The following is a 16595-nucleotide window of genomic DNA, read 5'->3' as shown; positions in this document are numbered from 1 at the left end:
CCAGTGAAGAGGTGATCAGCCGCAGTGTTCACAGTGTGGAAAAAAGTAGTGGCTTATTACCCGAAAACTACTATAATTTTGGCGACATTTTCCCCTCTTTTCAGGCCTCATACTTTGACTAACTCTTCCTTGGGATTTCATCAAAATGACGTGATCTCTGGTGCATGGAACCTAAAGACCTTTGTGGTGCTAAATTGCAAAGCTTTTTATGTTTAGGGAAACGGGGTGGTCATGGCAGCACGTGGAGTTTCAATCACTCACCAAAGAGCAGTAATCTGCTGTCACTCAAAAACACAATGTCCAATCTCTCCCAAACGTCGCAGACATGAGTCAAGAGTCAAGCTCAGAAATGTTTAAAAAAAGCAATTTCACAAAGCAGGAACTCCAGCAACACTTGAGGGAAGATGAACAACTTTAATAATAGGTCTATAATAGGTCTATTATTAAAGTTGTTCATCTTCCCTCAAGTGTTGCTGGAGTTCCTGCTTTGTGAATTCTTTTATCCTCTCCATGCACCTTGGAAGCAGGTGAAGTTGTGCCAGAAAATTCTTTTTGCTGCTAAAAAAGCGATTTGTCAGTAATGGTTAGAGCGCCACCTAGTGGGAGGACTATAATCAGCATTGAATGAGATGAAATTTTAGCTCGTGGTTCTACGCATGAATTCCATCAATGTGCAGTGTCCGAAAGTCTCCTTATATTTCAATTGCATCGCTATAAGTGCAGTGTTAATTTCTGTCGATAAGTTCCACTTTGTTCTTACTGTTTGCTGCGGTGATGACGTCACATGCTTTTACGACGCTCCTGCCGTATCACGAGTCCGAGGAGCACTAGCCATGTTTTTCTCCATGAGTGTGGGGGAATAGCGATCTCCAGCCGTGTGCGTTCCTGTGCAAATGTGAGTCAAAATCCCTCCAGTTCTACGAGTCTATTTCCACTTATAGCACGGGTTGTACTTTGACATTGATTACAGGGGGTTTATGCTAGGAGATTTATCGAGATTGGTAGAGGCATGTGACTTACCACCGTAGCATTTGTTGCGGGTTGGATCTGTGTACCGTGGTTGTGTTATTTAGCCACTAGAGGGCACTGAAGACCATGTAATTGCGACCTTTCCTAATTTGGGGGCATTAGGTCCTTTCTGTTGTCTGAGATATGTAGGTATTCTTGTTTCCTGCCTGTTCAAATGGGATTGTGGGACTTTCTTATGTCAGAGCATTCAGCTGATTATTTGTGTTACAGTTCATTATATTGGCATGATGTTGGGAAGTGACGAGTGTTATATTTATATGTGAAAATTGTTTCTCCTTGTTTCTAGTTATTCAGAACCACACGTCTGTCCACCCCTCCCACATTCGTTAAGTATGCCTACTGCTGTACTGTTGAGCTGCTATTAACTTCCATTAAAGTATATCCGGACATCACTCTCTGTGCCCCACTCTCTGACCGGAGTTTAAGTCCTGAGGGAGCTATCATCCCAGCATCCCAGAGATAACTCTCTAAGAAGTGGTCCTTCGAGCCGGATAGATAGCTACTCTGAGGACGACATGGAGTTTAAGCACCAGGATATCCCTGACCTATCCGTGCGACGGAAAACTCAGCGAGAGAGACATCTCCCGGCTTACTTTGATGATTATGAAGTTGAATATCAACCCAAATCAGGTACATCCACTGATAAACCAACAGCAGGTGCAGAGGCAGGGATGGCTATAGATCAGCGCTCTGCCAGGCAGCGCTCGACCTCTTCACGATCACATGCCTCAGGTTCTCAATGCAGTAAACCTAGATCCCAGGCTAGTGGTCACTCACCTTCGGGAGGCTCTATCATCGCAGGGCTAACTGATTTGCAGACAGCGATGTTGGAAGAGAAGATGAAGGGCATGGAGCTAGCAGAATTGCAGCGGCAGATGATGGAAGAGAGTCTAGCTGAGGAACAGTGTTTAATATTGGATGCTCAGGCCCGGGAAGCCCTCAGTAAGAAGGAAGAACTATACATGCAGCAAGAAAGGCAAAGACGTCAATTAGACGAAGAGGCACGTACTGCTCACAACACCAGAGAATCTATTACCAGACGTCTATCAATGCAGCGTCGACTCAAAGAGAAGGAGATGGAGCTAAAGAAAGCTTCCCTCATTGCTGCTTTTCTTCGTGATCAAGAAGATGGGCTGCCAGCACCTAGACCTTTAAATAACTGTGACTCGGGCCTGCAGGCTTGCAGCAGTGGTGTAAACTCCCAAGTGAATCTGTCAGAGCAGCCAGCACATAACGGACAGCAATGTAATATGACCAGCTATGCGAATGCTTTCCCACCTTCCATCTTGCCAGTGGATGCATCAGTACCAGATTCGCAGCCCTTACATCCCACCAGCTCCTCGGCTGACCTGGAGCCAGTATCTGAACCTCTCCATGAGTGTCCAACGCAACATATCAGTCCTGCTGTGGACACTCCCTCAGCTGGTCATCAGTATGGTCAGCAGCCAGGCGGAAATCACCCCCCTATTACCTACTCGACTCAGACTCTCCGACCTGCAGCAGAGGACAGCTCTAATATTCCTAACCGACAATCACAGCCTCCTGGAAAGGTGAAACATCAGGGATGGCTTCCTCCAGTGCCATACTCAACACCCAGTCAGTTTCTACCGCTTCCTGATTTACCGTCCCGCCTGCGGGATAAAGTCGGACCAGCTGGCTGTGGGCCCACGGCGCCGTCTTTACAGTCCGAGATACCGTTGCCACCTACTGCCAGCAATGGCAACAACTTGATGGAACTGCTAATTGCCAGCTTGTATGGGATCCCCAAGCCAGCACTACCTTCTTTCGCCAGTGGTAAGGAAAGTGATTTCGCGCTTCTTAAGATGGCTCTGGACAGTCTGCTTGGCAGCCATACTCATCTCACAGAGCAGTTCAAATATCAAATCCTTCTGGAGCAGTTAAAACTACCAAGTGCTCACAAACTAGCACAAGCATATATGCATGATCCCCTGCCATATACTACAGCACTCCAGGCTCTCCAAGACAAATATGGTCAACCTCGTCAGCTCGTACAGAGTGAGCTTGGATCTATCCTGAACTCTCCCCAAATCCGGGTGGGGGACCCAGAAGCCTTTGACAATTTTGCTCTGGATGTGCAAGCTTTAGTAGGTATGCTTCGATCACTGGAAGGTGAAAACGGTGTAGGGTAATTTCCAATAAACCAAGTTCAAAAAAGAAGAGTCTATGGCTGACGCGTGTTCCTGGTTTCCAAAAGAAATGCTTCCAGTTGCATTATGATTTGAAGACTGTTTATTTATTACAAACGGAAGATGTAACAATGAACTCCTTCCTAAAAAGCATGAAAGTTCCAAAAAATAGCAGTTATCCAGAACTAGCTGTGCACACGGTCAGAAAACCGTGAGACTCCTAACCTCTCTGTCCATGCTCCTCCCCTTCCCTCTCACACAGGGTTTCATGCTACTATTGCACTTACATACTTAAAGTGAGAGGTACCCCCTTTTAGGTTCCAATCCCAAAACAGTGACTTAAAATTACTTTATGTAAACACATATATTTTCACATTTATTAATCCTGAAAAGATGACTTATGTAATGAATCTATGAATTATAAAACAAACATGAACTCAATCATAAATAAAAAATATAAAGCAGACGTTTGGCGCTTACAAACGGCTACGAACTGCGATGTGGCTCTCATGTCGATAAGTTACTGAGTAAGCTCCCAGCAAGCTACAGAGATGGGTTTGTTGAGTACAGCCTCAGTCGTGGGATACTGAGAACTGGAACTGACAAGACATATACCCTGCCAGATTTTTCGGCCTGGCTCCAAGTGAAGTCGCAGGTCAAGCGCATATCTAGTAGGGCAGCCGACATGTTTCAGGACCAGACCAAACAAGGTCAGAAAGGCAGGAAAAGCCAAAGATATCCTTCCACTGTGTATTACAACACAGACAACAGGAAGGGGGATGGAGCTCATCTGGAACCAGGTCATCGGACACCTCTCATTAAAGGGAAGATTAAGCCAAAACCTTACTGTCCATACTGTGACACCCGTGAGCACTACCTTAATCTTTGCCCCAAATTTAAGACACTGTCCACCACCCAAATTGCAGAGTGGATCAAAGATAAAGGTTGTTGGCGTTGTGGACGGAATCATGCACCTGATGTGTGCACCCTGAAGGCACCCTGTAAAGTGTGCAAACAGCAACATCTTACAGTGCTGCATGAGGTTTGCCAACAGGAGCCTAGGAAAGTCCTGATGGTTGGCACTGCCCCAGATACGTCCACCATCTACATTGATCACCCAAACCGTCCTCATAAGGTCCTGCTAAAGGTTGTGAAGGTGTATCTGTACAATGCTGGGTATTCATTGGAGACCTTTGCTGTACTAGATGACGGTTCTGAACAATCCATCATCCTACCACCAGCCGTGCAGCACCTCAATCTAGGGAAGGAAGCCGAGACACTTCCATTAAGAACTGTTCGTCAGGATGTGATTCACCTGCAAGGGGCCTCGGTCTCCTTTGAGATTTCCCCTGCCCATGATCCTAAGGTGAGATACCACATCCATCATGCCTTCACTGCTGACAAACTGGGCCTCTCCGAGCACAGTTATCCGGTTAAGGCACTCATGCAAAAATATGCACACCTGCAGAGACTCCCACTTTCCCCTGTCGACAGGGTGCAGCCTTTAGTCCTTATTGGCTCAGACTTCCCTCATCTGCTTGTCCCAATGAAGCCTGTACGGTCTGGCCCTCCTGGGGGTCCATTGGCAGTCTGTACCCGCCTTGGATGGGCTCTGCAGGGTCCAGCTAACTTAACCCAGTTCGCTGTGGAAGAGCAACAGTGTCTCTTTACTGGGTCCCCAAACAATGATCTCCTTCAACATGTAGAACGATTGTGGAAGACAGATGTACTCCCATACACAAATGTGAAGACCGCGACACGTTCTAAGGAAGATCAGAAAGCACTTGAAGCTCTTGAGCAGCGCACAACCAGAGTGCAGGTGGAGGGAGTGACAAGATATGCAACGCCCCTCCTCCGTCGCAAAGACAGTCCTCGCCTCTGGGCACCCAGACTGGCCTTGCTACCACAGCTACGGAGTACTGAACGTCGGATAGCGAGAGACCCAGGGCAGGCTGAAACCTATTGTCAGGAAGTGCATAAACTGGAGGTGGTAGGCTATGTTGAGAAACTATCACCTGAGAAGGTGGATTGTTCGGGCGAGTCATGGTATCTACCCCACCATGTAGTTCACCACAACAACAAGGCTAGACTTGTATTGGTATGAGCAGTTGAATACAACGGGCTCAGCCTCAACAGCCAGTTGCTTCCAGGTCCAATTCTGGGACCTTCACTGCTTGGGGTCCTCCTCCGCTTCAGGGAGCATACTGTGGCCATAAGTGGTGACATCAAGGCAATGTTCCACCAAATTCGGTTGCTGCCTGAGGACAAACCTCTGCTCCGCTTCCTATAGAGGTCTATGAGGAAGGATGAGGAGCCAAGTGTGTACGAGTGGCAGGTTCTGCCTTTTGGTACAACGTGCAGTCCTTGTTGTGCCACCTATGCCCTCCAAAGACATGTCAGGGACAACAGCCAGGGTAATGAAGATATCTTGGACACGGTGGAGAGGGCCTTCTACGTCGATAACTGTTTGCATAGTCTCCAATCTGCAGAGGAGGCTAAGACACTCATAGATCGGATGCGAGAGTTACTCGCCAAAGGGGGATTCGAGATTAGGCAATGAGCCAGTAATGTTCCATCGGTGGTGGAGCACCTACCAATGGAAGCCAAAGCAGCCAGCACAGAGCTTTGGCTCTCCCAGCACAGCCAAGACCCAGAAGAACCAGCTCTGGGCCTTCGTTGGAACTGTCTCACTGACCGCCTTGGATACAGGCATCGACCTGTGGAGTACTCTCTGCCCACACTGAGAAATGTTTACCGGGTGATGGCATCACAATATGATCCTCTGGGCTTCCTCATACCCTTCTCAACTCGAGCAAAGGTTCTAATTCAGGATCTTTGGAAGGCAGGAGTTGGATGGGATGAACAAATCCATCCTACGGCCTTACTAGACAGATGGACACAGTGGGAGAAGGAACTAGTGAACTTGCCACAGGTGGAACTGCCAAGATGCTATGTCCCACCAAGAGCTGACGTCGGGAGACCGGATAGAGGGGCTCACATATTTTGTGATGCCTCCGAAAGAGCCTATGGAGCAGTAGCCTATCTGCGAACACAGGACTCCCAAGGCGACGTCCACGTGGCATTCATGATGGCGAGGTCAAGAGTAAGCCCCCGGAAACAGATTTCTATGCCACGTTTGGAGTTATGTGCAGCTCTTGCCGGAGCCCAACTGGCTAGAGTACTGGAGACCGAGCTGGCATTTCAACCCAGTGACATTACCCTATGGAGCGACTCAACAACCGTTTTGACCTGGATCCAATCTGATTCATGCCGCTATAAGGTCTTTGTTGGTACCAGGATTGCCGAAATACAAGATCTTACTGAGGTGTCAAGTTGGAGATATGTCAACACCAAGGACAATCCGGCTGATGACCTCACGCGAGGGAAAAACCTTCTCGAGCTGAGTCAACCAAACCGTTGGACTCAGGGCCCACCTTTCCTTTTAACGAACCCTGATACCTGGCCAACTCTCCATGAAGGTGAAGGTCAAGAAAACGATGGGGAGCTGAGAGGAACAGCATTCTGTGGAACCACCACCACATGCAGTCCACAGCAAACGGTGCCAATTTCCAATTTTGGCAAATGGAGTGAAGCGGTTAAGGCTACCCATCGGATCCTTCATGGGGCGGCTGCTGATCACGAAAACCATGTCATGACTGCTACAGATGTATCAGCTGCTGAGCTGCATCTCCTGAAACAAGCTCAAAATGATAGCTTCCCCGAGGAATTACAGACCCTGGTTGCTGGTAAGGCAATTCTTAAGCAGAGTCGCCTGCTAACACTTGCTCCAGAGTATGATCCGGCTATTGGACTGATAAGCGTTGGGGGAAGACTCAGAAGAGCAGAAGGTCTGGACTTGGATGCCATGCACCCCATAGTCCTTGATCCGCAGCATCCGGTGACTAAACTACTGATCAGGCAATATGATGAGCAGCTGTTGCACCCTGGGCCAGAACGAGTGTTCGGGGAGATGAGGAGGAAATATTGGATTCTCCGAGGAAGGGAGGCAATCAAGCGGCACCAGCACAGCTGTGGTGAGTGTCGAAGGTGGCGAGCCAGTCCTGATATTCCTCGGATGGCAGATCTACCCCCCGCGAGGCTGCGCCTATACAAACCACCCTTTTGGTCCACTGGGGTCGACTGCTTTGGCCCTTACAACATCAAAGTGGGACGGCGCACTGAAAAGCGCTGGGGTATCATATTCAAATGCATGACTACGAGCTGTGTGCATCTTGACCTGTTGGACAGCATAGATACCGATGCCTTTCTCATGGCTCTGCGTCGGTTTATTGCACGCCGGGGCAAGCCATATGAGATCCTATCTGACTGTGGTACCAACTTCAGGGAGGAGAGACCGAACTGCGGTCTAGTTTCTCAGCTCTTGAAGCCCCCATTAAAGAGCAGCTGGCGGAGCAGAGGATTGAGTTCCGGTTTAATCCACCAGGTTCCCCCCATTTTGGAGGTACTTGGGAACGGGAGATAAGATCTGTGAAGACAGCTCTTCAAGTGGTGTTGGGAGGCCATACGGTGACAGAGGCAGTTTTGCAAACTGTGCTGATCGAAGTGGAAGGGATCATTAATGCAAAGCCTCTTGGGTATGTCTCTTCGGATGTAGCGGATCCGGATCCAGTCACACCCAACTTATTGCTAATGGGGCGACGAGATGCATCACTCCCCCAGGTGATTTATGCTTCGAGTGAGATGCTGGGAAGACGGCGATGGCGCCATAGTCAGATTCTGGCGGACCATTTTTGGTCCAACTTCCTGCGTCACCATCTGCCGGATCTTCAGAGGAGACAAAGATGGCAGGGGGAAACTGACAACTTGACCATGGGACAAGTGGTTATGGTGGTTGACTCACAACTACCGCGAGCGCAGTGGCCCATCGGAAAGGTGGTCAAGGCCTGTCCAGGGCCAGACGGTCGGGTGAGAGCGGCTGAGGTGACAATCAAGGGACAGACATATCTTCGACCACTTGCCAGATTAGTCAGACTCTCAGCCTGGGAGGATGATGAGGACTGTCAACCCAATGGTGCTTAGACTTTCGGTTGAGGAGCAAATTTATTACTTAAATTTGGGGGCGGCTGTGTCCGAAAGTCTCCTTATATTTCAATTGCAAGTTCCACTTTGTTCTTACTGTTTGCTGCGGTGATGATGTCACATGCTTTTACGACGCTCCTGCCGTATCACGAGTCCGAGGAGCACTAGCCATGTTTTTCTCCATGAGTGTGGGGGAATAGCGATCTCCAGCCGTGTGCGTTCCTGTGCAAATGTGAGTCAAAATCCCTCCAGTTCTACGAGTCTATTTCCACTTATAGCACGGGTTGTACTTTGACATTGATAACAGGGGGTTTATGCTAGGAGATTTATCGAGATTGGTAGAGGCATGTGACTTACCACCGTAGCATTTGTTGCGGGTTGGATCTGTGTACCGTGGTTGTGTTATTTAGCCACTAGAGGGCACTGAAGACCATGTAATTGCGACCTTTCCTAATTTGGGGGCATTAGGTCCTTTCTGTTGTCTGAGATATGTAGGTATTCTTGTTTCCTGCCTGTTCAAATGGGATTGTGGGACTTTCTTATGTCAGAGCATTCAGCTGATTATTTGTGTTACAGTTCATTATATTGGCATGATGTTGGGAAGTGACGAGTGTTATATTTATATGTGAAAATTGTTTCTCCTTGTTTCTTGTTATTCAGAACCACACGTCTGTCCACCCCTCCCACATTCGTTAAGTATGCCTACTGCTGTACTGTTGAGCTGCTATTTTTTTTAAAATAATAAACTGTAACGTATCTCGCTTATACTTACCCTCTTGTCCCGTTTATTCTGGGCTCGTTCCTGTAAGAGCTTTGGGGCTGAAAGTTTGCACGGGTAGTACAGAGGCCCTTAGTGGTTACTCGGTGGCTTTTACTCGCTACATTTATCTTATGTGAACAGTAAGATATTATTTTCCTTGCATTACTATCTTTCCTGTTATCGAAATACATTGCCCATTGCTTTTTAAAATAATTAATGAAGTCTTGTTTTTCAAGTAATGATGTTTGAAATCTCCAGCTTCTAATTAGTGGTGTGACTCTTTTTTTTTTGTGTTAGAGAGACAGACGCAGGTGCATAACCACTGATTGTGATGATTGTGATTGGGCTTGTTTTACAGCCACAAGACTTGGCCACCTTGCAGTCATTAAGTTGACTAAGAACTCGTCTGTATACCAAAGTATTCTCGAGTCAATTGAGAAGCCAATTGTCTGACAGCTGAAGCTTGGCTGAAACTGGATCATGCAACAGGACAATAAATGTAAGAACAGCAGCAAATCTCCAACAGAATAAATGAAAAAGAAAAGACTCAAAGTGTTACAATGACACAGTCAAAGTCCAGATCTCAGCCAGATAAAAATATTGTAGTGGCACTTTAAGAAGGCTGTGCAAAAACAAATGCCCACAAACCTCAATGCACTGAAGCAACATTGTAAAGATGAGTAGGCCAAAATTCCTCCACAGCAGTGCAAGAAACCGATGAAGTCATACTAAATAGATAAAGTGATTACTTCAAGTTATTGCTGCTAAATGTGGTTTTACAAATACTGAATCATGGGTTTGTATATGCAGCAGTGCAACACACACTATGCAACTATGAAACAAAAGCTATGAAATAAACAGGAATGCTATATTATGCCCCAAGTATTAATTCATTCTCAGTCTTACAGGAGTTACTTAAATGTTACACATGCAATGTGTCATGTGGAGTCATGTGCTGTATGTCCATGTCCTTTATGTTTTTTCTAAGACAATACATCACATACAACAAAAACAGAGTTTGAATGATAAAAAAAACCCTTTGGTATGACCACCTTTATTCTTTGGCATATTAGGGAAGCTTTCTAGTCAATTCTTTAAGTAGTCTTCAGGATTAGCTCTCCAGGTCTCTTTAATAACATTAAAAATATTTTGTGTGTTGTTTTTCTCTCTATTGTCCATCACAGTTTTGTTGCAAGATACCGTCCCCCTCTAATATTTGTGTAATTTAGTATATAGCAGTCTTTTCTCCTTGTTTTCCTATCTTAAGAATGACTTCTTTATAGCTTCCTTCCACTGAGAATATTTCTAATGAGGCTTTGGAGCCACTCAAAGGCCAGGGACACTTTCAGAAAGTCTGAAGCACTATTGTTCAAGACTGAAAAAAGTCTGGCTGTTTGGAAGCAAAATATGAAGAAATGGAGGTTGACTTAAGACTTTTGCACAGCACCCTATTTTTGCAGAATAACTAGTGACCAAGGCAGAGTAGCTAATTCAAACAATCAAAAAAGTACAGTGGTTAAAATAAGTGTTGAACATGTCACCACTTTTCTAAGTAAACATATTTCTAAAGGTGTTATTGATGTGAAATTCTCACCAGATGTCAGTAACAACCGATCACATCCACACATGAAATGTTTCTTCATGCATTCAATACTTCCCCCCTGTGTCATTTCTGAAGATTACACATATCTTAATTCATTGTGTGATTTTTTTTTTTTTGTTGTTGTTGCGCATGTGAACTGAATGGGTTGTTACCAACATCTGGTGGGCAGAAAAACGCCTTTAGAAATATATTTACTTAGAAAACCGGGGATGTGCTCTGTACTTATTTTACCTGCTGTGTCTCTGTAAAGTTATTGCAGACTACTTTGAAACCTGAGTTAAAGCAAGAATATGTGACTTCAAACTACAATTACAGGGTAATGGAGTTGGCTAAAATGTAACATAATAGCAGCACAAGCAGAAACGTGTCATAAAGTCAATAAACTGATTCAACAATGGCCATGGGTATCGTAACATCACTTTAGGCCCTCAGACTATTAAAGCTTCAGAAGGAAAAAAAAACCCTAAAAAAACAAACCTAAAGTTTTCTGAGACCCCAAATGATTCAAGGCTTGGGGCTCAAATGAGTTGCTAGTATTAAAGTAACTTCATGCAACATGTGTTTTGCCAAACTGAAACCCAGAGTGTGTTAAATTTAAGGATGTATGATATAAGGATGTTTTGCTTAAGAAGTTCACTTTTTATTAGTGAGATCAGGCTTGTGTTCTTGCTTCTTTCAAAAGTTTCTTCAGTGCAACTTCAAAAAGCCTGCTCTGGTAGATATTTTCAGTTCTGCATCTCTGTCAGCGTTGGTGACATCCTTCCTGTCAGAACTTGCAGTGGTATTGCTCCTTTCCTGAAGACGCTTTAGGAAACTTAGACGATACTTCAGCTGCAAAGCATGAACTCTGCTGATAGAAAGATTTTGATTTCCGAGGCAAACATTCTTGTTATCATAAGCCTTCCAAAGATTCTGCAATTGCTCAATACTGGAACAAATAGTTCTCCCAGTTAAAGAATGCACAAAATGCAACTCTAGTCTTTCAGAGAGAGAAAAAAAAAAGATTTATTTCATTTTGGATTTCAGTACAAGTTTGAATTCAGTGTCATATATTTGTGTTTATATCTTTTTCAAAAAAGCTGTCAAGGGACACTTCCTGTCACCGAACGGCAGCTCTCTCAGTTGGCCGCAAGGTGGCGCTTGGATCCTTATTTTTCGGTGAAGAAATCGTTGCAGAGCATAGTGAGGCAGGCGACCAGCGTGACATACTCTTGAAAATCCACAGTGCCGTCCGCGTTTGCATCCAGATCCTTGAAGATCTTGTCCAGTTTTGCCTTGTCAGTGGATTTCTGCAATGGAGAAAAGTGTTAGCTTGAATTTAGACACTAAGTGATCATAAAACAAAGAACTGCTCAGCCTACTTCTGCCCAAATAGTTGCGCAAACCACAGGGGAAAATCTGTGTATTTTCCACTCTCTCAAAGTAAAAGCTCTGCATCAGTATGGCAGTGTTTTCAGGCAACCTACTGGGTGTGAGATAGAGGGAGGATAGAGACCACTCACGCCAAATATGTCTCCAAGCTCATTTTGAAGAAGTTCCTTCAGCTCTCCCTTGCTTAGGGTGAGTTTGTCTCCCTCCTTGCCAGAGTATTTATGAAAGGCGCCAATGAGCAGTGCCATAGCCTTCTGGATGTCAGACATGATTAGGGCTAGTTTAGGGAGACAGAAGGAAAACAAAATGTTACGTCTGAAACTGCAGTGGTATTTGTTTATACAGGAAATCCACACTGATTAAAGAAAGATGCCTCCTCTGAATAACGTTTACACATAATTCTGCTATGACTCATTACCTGGTGCAGATTAGGCTGAATCACGTGGTATTGTGGTCAAATGTAGGATCTTAACAAAGGACATCATTGATATTTGGAACACGAGGAATTATTTAGAACTAAACGAGGGGGGAAAAGGGGAATAGGCAGGGCCTGCTTGGTAAAACCAGAGTGAAAGAGATTGAGTCGTTTAACCCTGTGAGGTCCATTTTAGGTTTGCCTAAAATAATGATGCAGTGAAGCTACTCAGTTACTTTTGAACCACTTCTACAAATTACATTGCTAATATATTTAAATTCTGGAATTATACATGTATACATGCAGTAAAACATATGTATGTGCAAATGCATACTGGAGGTCATAGCAGAAAACAGTGGCTGATATTACTGTTTGTCTTTGCCAAGATTTCTCTGGGTTCTCAGTGGAGCTTGATAAAAATAAACTCAAGATTTCCACCTGGGCCCCACCACTCTTATTTCCCTTTTCAGCGGTCTCTAATGTAGCGTCTCTGCCAAGTGACACAGGACATTGTTATGGCAACAGCAGAAGGAGATAAGGAAGCAGGTTGCAGCTTAATTAAAGTCCCCAAAGCAACATCAGATGTCTGTTCTTCTAACATAGTATATCTAAATTATGCGTTCTTTCCACTTGACTGTATAAACCCAAGAGATTTGCTAGTGGTTATGTTGTGAGTCATACAGTGCTTTCCCCTCTTTAGGGAACACTAAGCTGAGGAAACTTTGGCATCAGAGAGTTTGGAAACCGAAGGGAGTTACAAGGAAAGAGAGCACAAAACCTCATTCCTCAATTAGGTTGCAGTTAAAGGTGAGAATCGAGGGGTGCTGCTAACCAAAAAAACCCTTTAATGCATCCGTAAAAATGAGTTTCCAAACAAGTTAGTGGGATTTAGACAAAATGAGCTCAGTCTTTTGCAGCATCAAGTTTCATAAGCAAGAAGAGAAGTTTAAACATTAAAGTCCACATGGATGTGACAAACTTTGCAGTTCATCAATACTTTTCTGCTAATTCTTAATGTGCATTCATACAAAACTAACTGTAATGAGCATTGCTTGATCAAAATGAACAAACAAACAATCAAGAAAACCCAGGAAAGGTTTCCAGAGCGAGCAAATAAAAGCAGATAACAAACAAAAAAAGCACTTGTAGGATTTTCTACTCACCAGTGCTGAGGTTTAAGACAATTGGAGGCTACTGTTGATCTTGGTAGAGCTGTTGTGATGAACCAATGGGTGGCAAAGATGCTTTATACATCACCACACCCAGTGTCCCTCCCCCCCTCCCTCTAGAATGCTCCTTTCATCTCCAACCACTCCTCCTTCCTTCATTTTTTTAAAACATATTCTTTAACAAACACGACACTCGTGTGCTGTTACAGTGAATGTTTGAATTTGAGGATTTGGAGAATTCTAAAAACTTGCAGCATGTCTTACAAAATGTTTCTGACGTTATGATCTCAGGACTGCTTTTGAATCTGGAATTGCTGCAGAACAAAAGACAATAAAATATGAAATGTAAAGTTTGGGGTGCTGTGTCTTTAAGAGGACAATTAAAGTAAATTAAATAAATAATGGTCATGTAACAGTCTTACAAAATACCCTTTTTGCAGTGATGGATTCAAGACTATAAAAATGTTATGTTTATTGTTGATTTACAGTTTTTTATTTCACCCATTTGATTGACTTTATGTGACTATATTTTGGGGAAACCCCATGAGCAGCATTTTGTGGCATCTCTCTTCGAGGCTTTTGCTGATGAAAGGAGGGAAGCAGCATTTACATGTGAACTGAATCACGTTTTGTGCTCCATTTGAAGGTCACTTTTGTTAATTCTGTAAAAGAAAGTCCACAGTTTGGTTCGTACATTTCATTCCGTCATAAACGAGTTTCTTGTGACTTTTGGTGGTGGAGTCATGGGACAAATGTTTGATCTGCTTTTAGAGATTTTAGAAGTAATTTTGCCCCGAATAAGAAACTTTGATCTTTACAAGATTTCATACATGATTTTGAAGCATTTGTGCTATTATGTAAATGCCGTTTTTCTACAAATGCATTAAAATTCTTTTTGACTTTTCTAACAGGATGACCAAACCCACTTCCTCTTTTTAAAAACTTACCGCTTGGCACAATAGGACCAAAGAAATGAACAGTTACGTATGTTTTAAGCAAAACGTGCATCGCAGGAACCCTTAATTGTACCAACTAATTTCTGGTGTGTTTCTTTTGTATGTAATTAAAAATTTTCTTTTTTATTGACTTGTTTGAGATGCACATTATGTTAAAGTAAAAACACGGGGACAGTGACTCACTAGCACTGATTGTTATGGTTGTGAGTGGATCCACTCTTCTTTACAATTTTGCAGAGAGGCTGTGACTCATAGTCATGTCCCCAAAACCAAAGTCACAGAGTCCAAAAAAAAAGCAAAGGAAGGAAGGAAGAAAAGAAAAAAAGCTGCACTGTGGCAACTCTGTTTGCATGTTTGTTTCTCCCTGTCCGTGTGGCCTGTTGCATAACTTGAATTAGATATTTCTGACATTGGTCTGGGCATTGTTTAGTCCTGTAATTAACAACTTCAAAGCGCAGCTGAAAGCAGATGATAGGTTAGAATTCACTGTCACCATCATTCACAGCATTTTTAAACATTGTGCCATCCTTCTTCACTGTGTGGAAATCATGAGTCACACATCTTCCTGTCGCCTTTTTCTCGATCTTATTCACTCACTCACATTTACCAAATAATGGAGGGAGTATCCATGGTCACCACATCCTGTGTCATATCCAGCTGTGATACACACAAAACTGTTTGTTCAGTACAACTGGAGTGGATTTAATCACACTCACTCAGACCAATTTTTAACACTATAATTACAGATATGTGCCATCTAGTGGTTACAAACAGACATTTTTAGTGTCCAGCTCCAGCCATGTGTGCTCTAATGTAAGTTGTTTCTTCAGAAAGACATACGTCATGCAAATGCTGCATAGTGAATGTCACCCTAGAACCTTGTAGCTAGGATTATAGAAATAATGAAGTCATGCATCTACAAGTACCCGTTGAGGGAAACTATTTGGAGGTATGCAGCAGAGACAGTTTAAGATACAAATCACAGGAAATGACTGGAGGAAGTATTCAAGAGTTTTATTAAGGTAACACTAATAATAGAAAAAAAAGACCTCAACAGAACTGCACTAAAAGATGCTCTAAAATTATGTACGCATATGTGCATCTATCATCTTCATTGTATCAGCTGAAGTATCAAAAGTAAAAACTGAAGTGAAAGGCTACAAGACATGCATAATATTATCATTCATATGTCATGACTTTAGCTGGAGGGAGTAAATTAATGTTTCCATGTATTGATGTTCAAGGCCTTTACAGCCAGTCTGGTTGTTGTTTATTCAATTAATAAGTTTAGTGCCTCATTTGTAAAACACTCAACTTCATGCACTAAATTTATTATAACATAAAAAACTGCATACAACACTGCGCTAGAAAACCTTGCCTTGTAAACAAGGTTTTTTTAAGGTGGGTGAAAACTTGCAAATTCTTCAAAACATACTTAACTAGAAGTACATGGTTAGATTTTACCACTGTCTCATGTTTGCAGTTTGCATGTATGCACCTAAACCTTTAGGTCATAGGCTCTTTATGTCACGGTCTGGCTGGCAGACCATGGGGATATGGGGGAATGAGGACCCAAAACGCATGGTTCTGCAATACAAACAGTGCACTTTATTTACAGCGAAGGCTGTAAACACAATAACTCCCCGTTGCTCCCTTGAATCCTGTGTGTGTGTGCTCCCCTCCAACGTCTGTGCTCGTGCTACCCGCTGTTGTGTTCTCGCACACCCTGTGTGTGCTGCCGTTCTGGTCCACTCTTCCACCTGGGGGGAAAACCACAAAAACAGCCATCAACACCAACCCCGGCAGGCATACACGAACAGCACCGTTGTACGCTGACAGAGACACACTAACTTGGGTAGACAACTCAATGATCCCACGCCGGTGGGAGCTCCAACACTCTCCTAAGTAGCTCCCCCAACGAGCCCTGATCACCAACAGGTGTGTGGCAGGAACTTCCGGTGTGGCCAGTGCTCCTGCAGGGGCACACCCATCAGGCCTGCATGTGGCTGTTCTCCATCCTCCAGCCACACATGTACACACCCACACCCTGCCTATACATATAATGAGTGGAACACAGACTAACACAGCATTGTGCAGAAAGACAC

At 44.0% G+C, this 16595-nt stretch overlaps 1 protein-coding gene across 1 annotated transcript; it reads right to left on the bottom strand.

Annotated features, from left to right (window-relative positions):
* Nucleotides 1-11540: 11540 nt before the first annotated feature.
* On the bottom strand, nucleotides 11541-13593 carry LOC308384565 (ictacalcin-like). The gene is made up of 3 exons (XM_080863093.1): nucleotides 13529-13593; nucleotides 12082-12227; nucleotides 11541-11868 (listed from the first exon to the last, which is right to left on the bottom strand). The coding sequence occupies exons 2-3, from the start codon at nucleotides 12217-12219 to the stop codon at nucleotides 11728-11730; spliced, it is 279 nt and encodes a 92-aa protein (XP_080719219.1). The 5' UTR covers nucleotides 12220-12227; nucleotides 13529-13593; the 3' UTR covers nucleotides 11541-11727.
* Nucleotides 13594-16595: the final 3002 nt, after the last annotated feature.

This window comes from Rhamphochromis sp. 'chilingali' (assembly GCF_963969265.1).
Source record: "Rhamphochromis sp. 'chilingali' genome assembly, chromosome: 17".
NCBI lineage: Eukaryota > Metazoa > Chordata > Actinopteri > Cichliformes > Cichlidae > Rhamphochromis > Rhamphochromis sp. 'chilingali'.
Note: the sequence above shows the minus strand (reverse complement) of the source record. Positions and strands in the feature narration are given on the sequence as shown.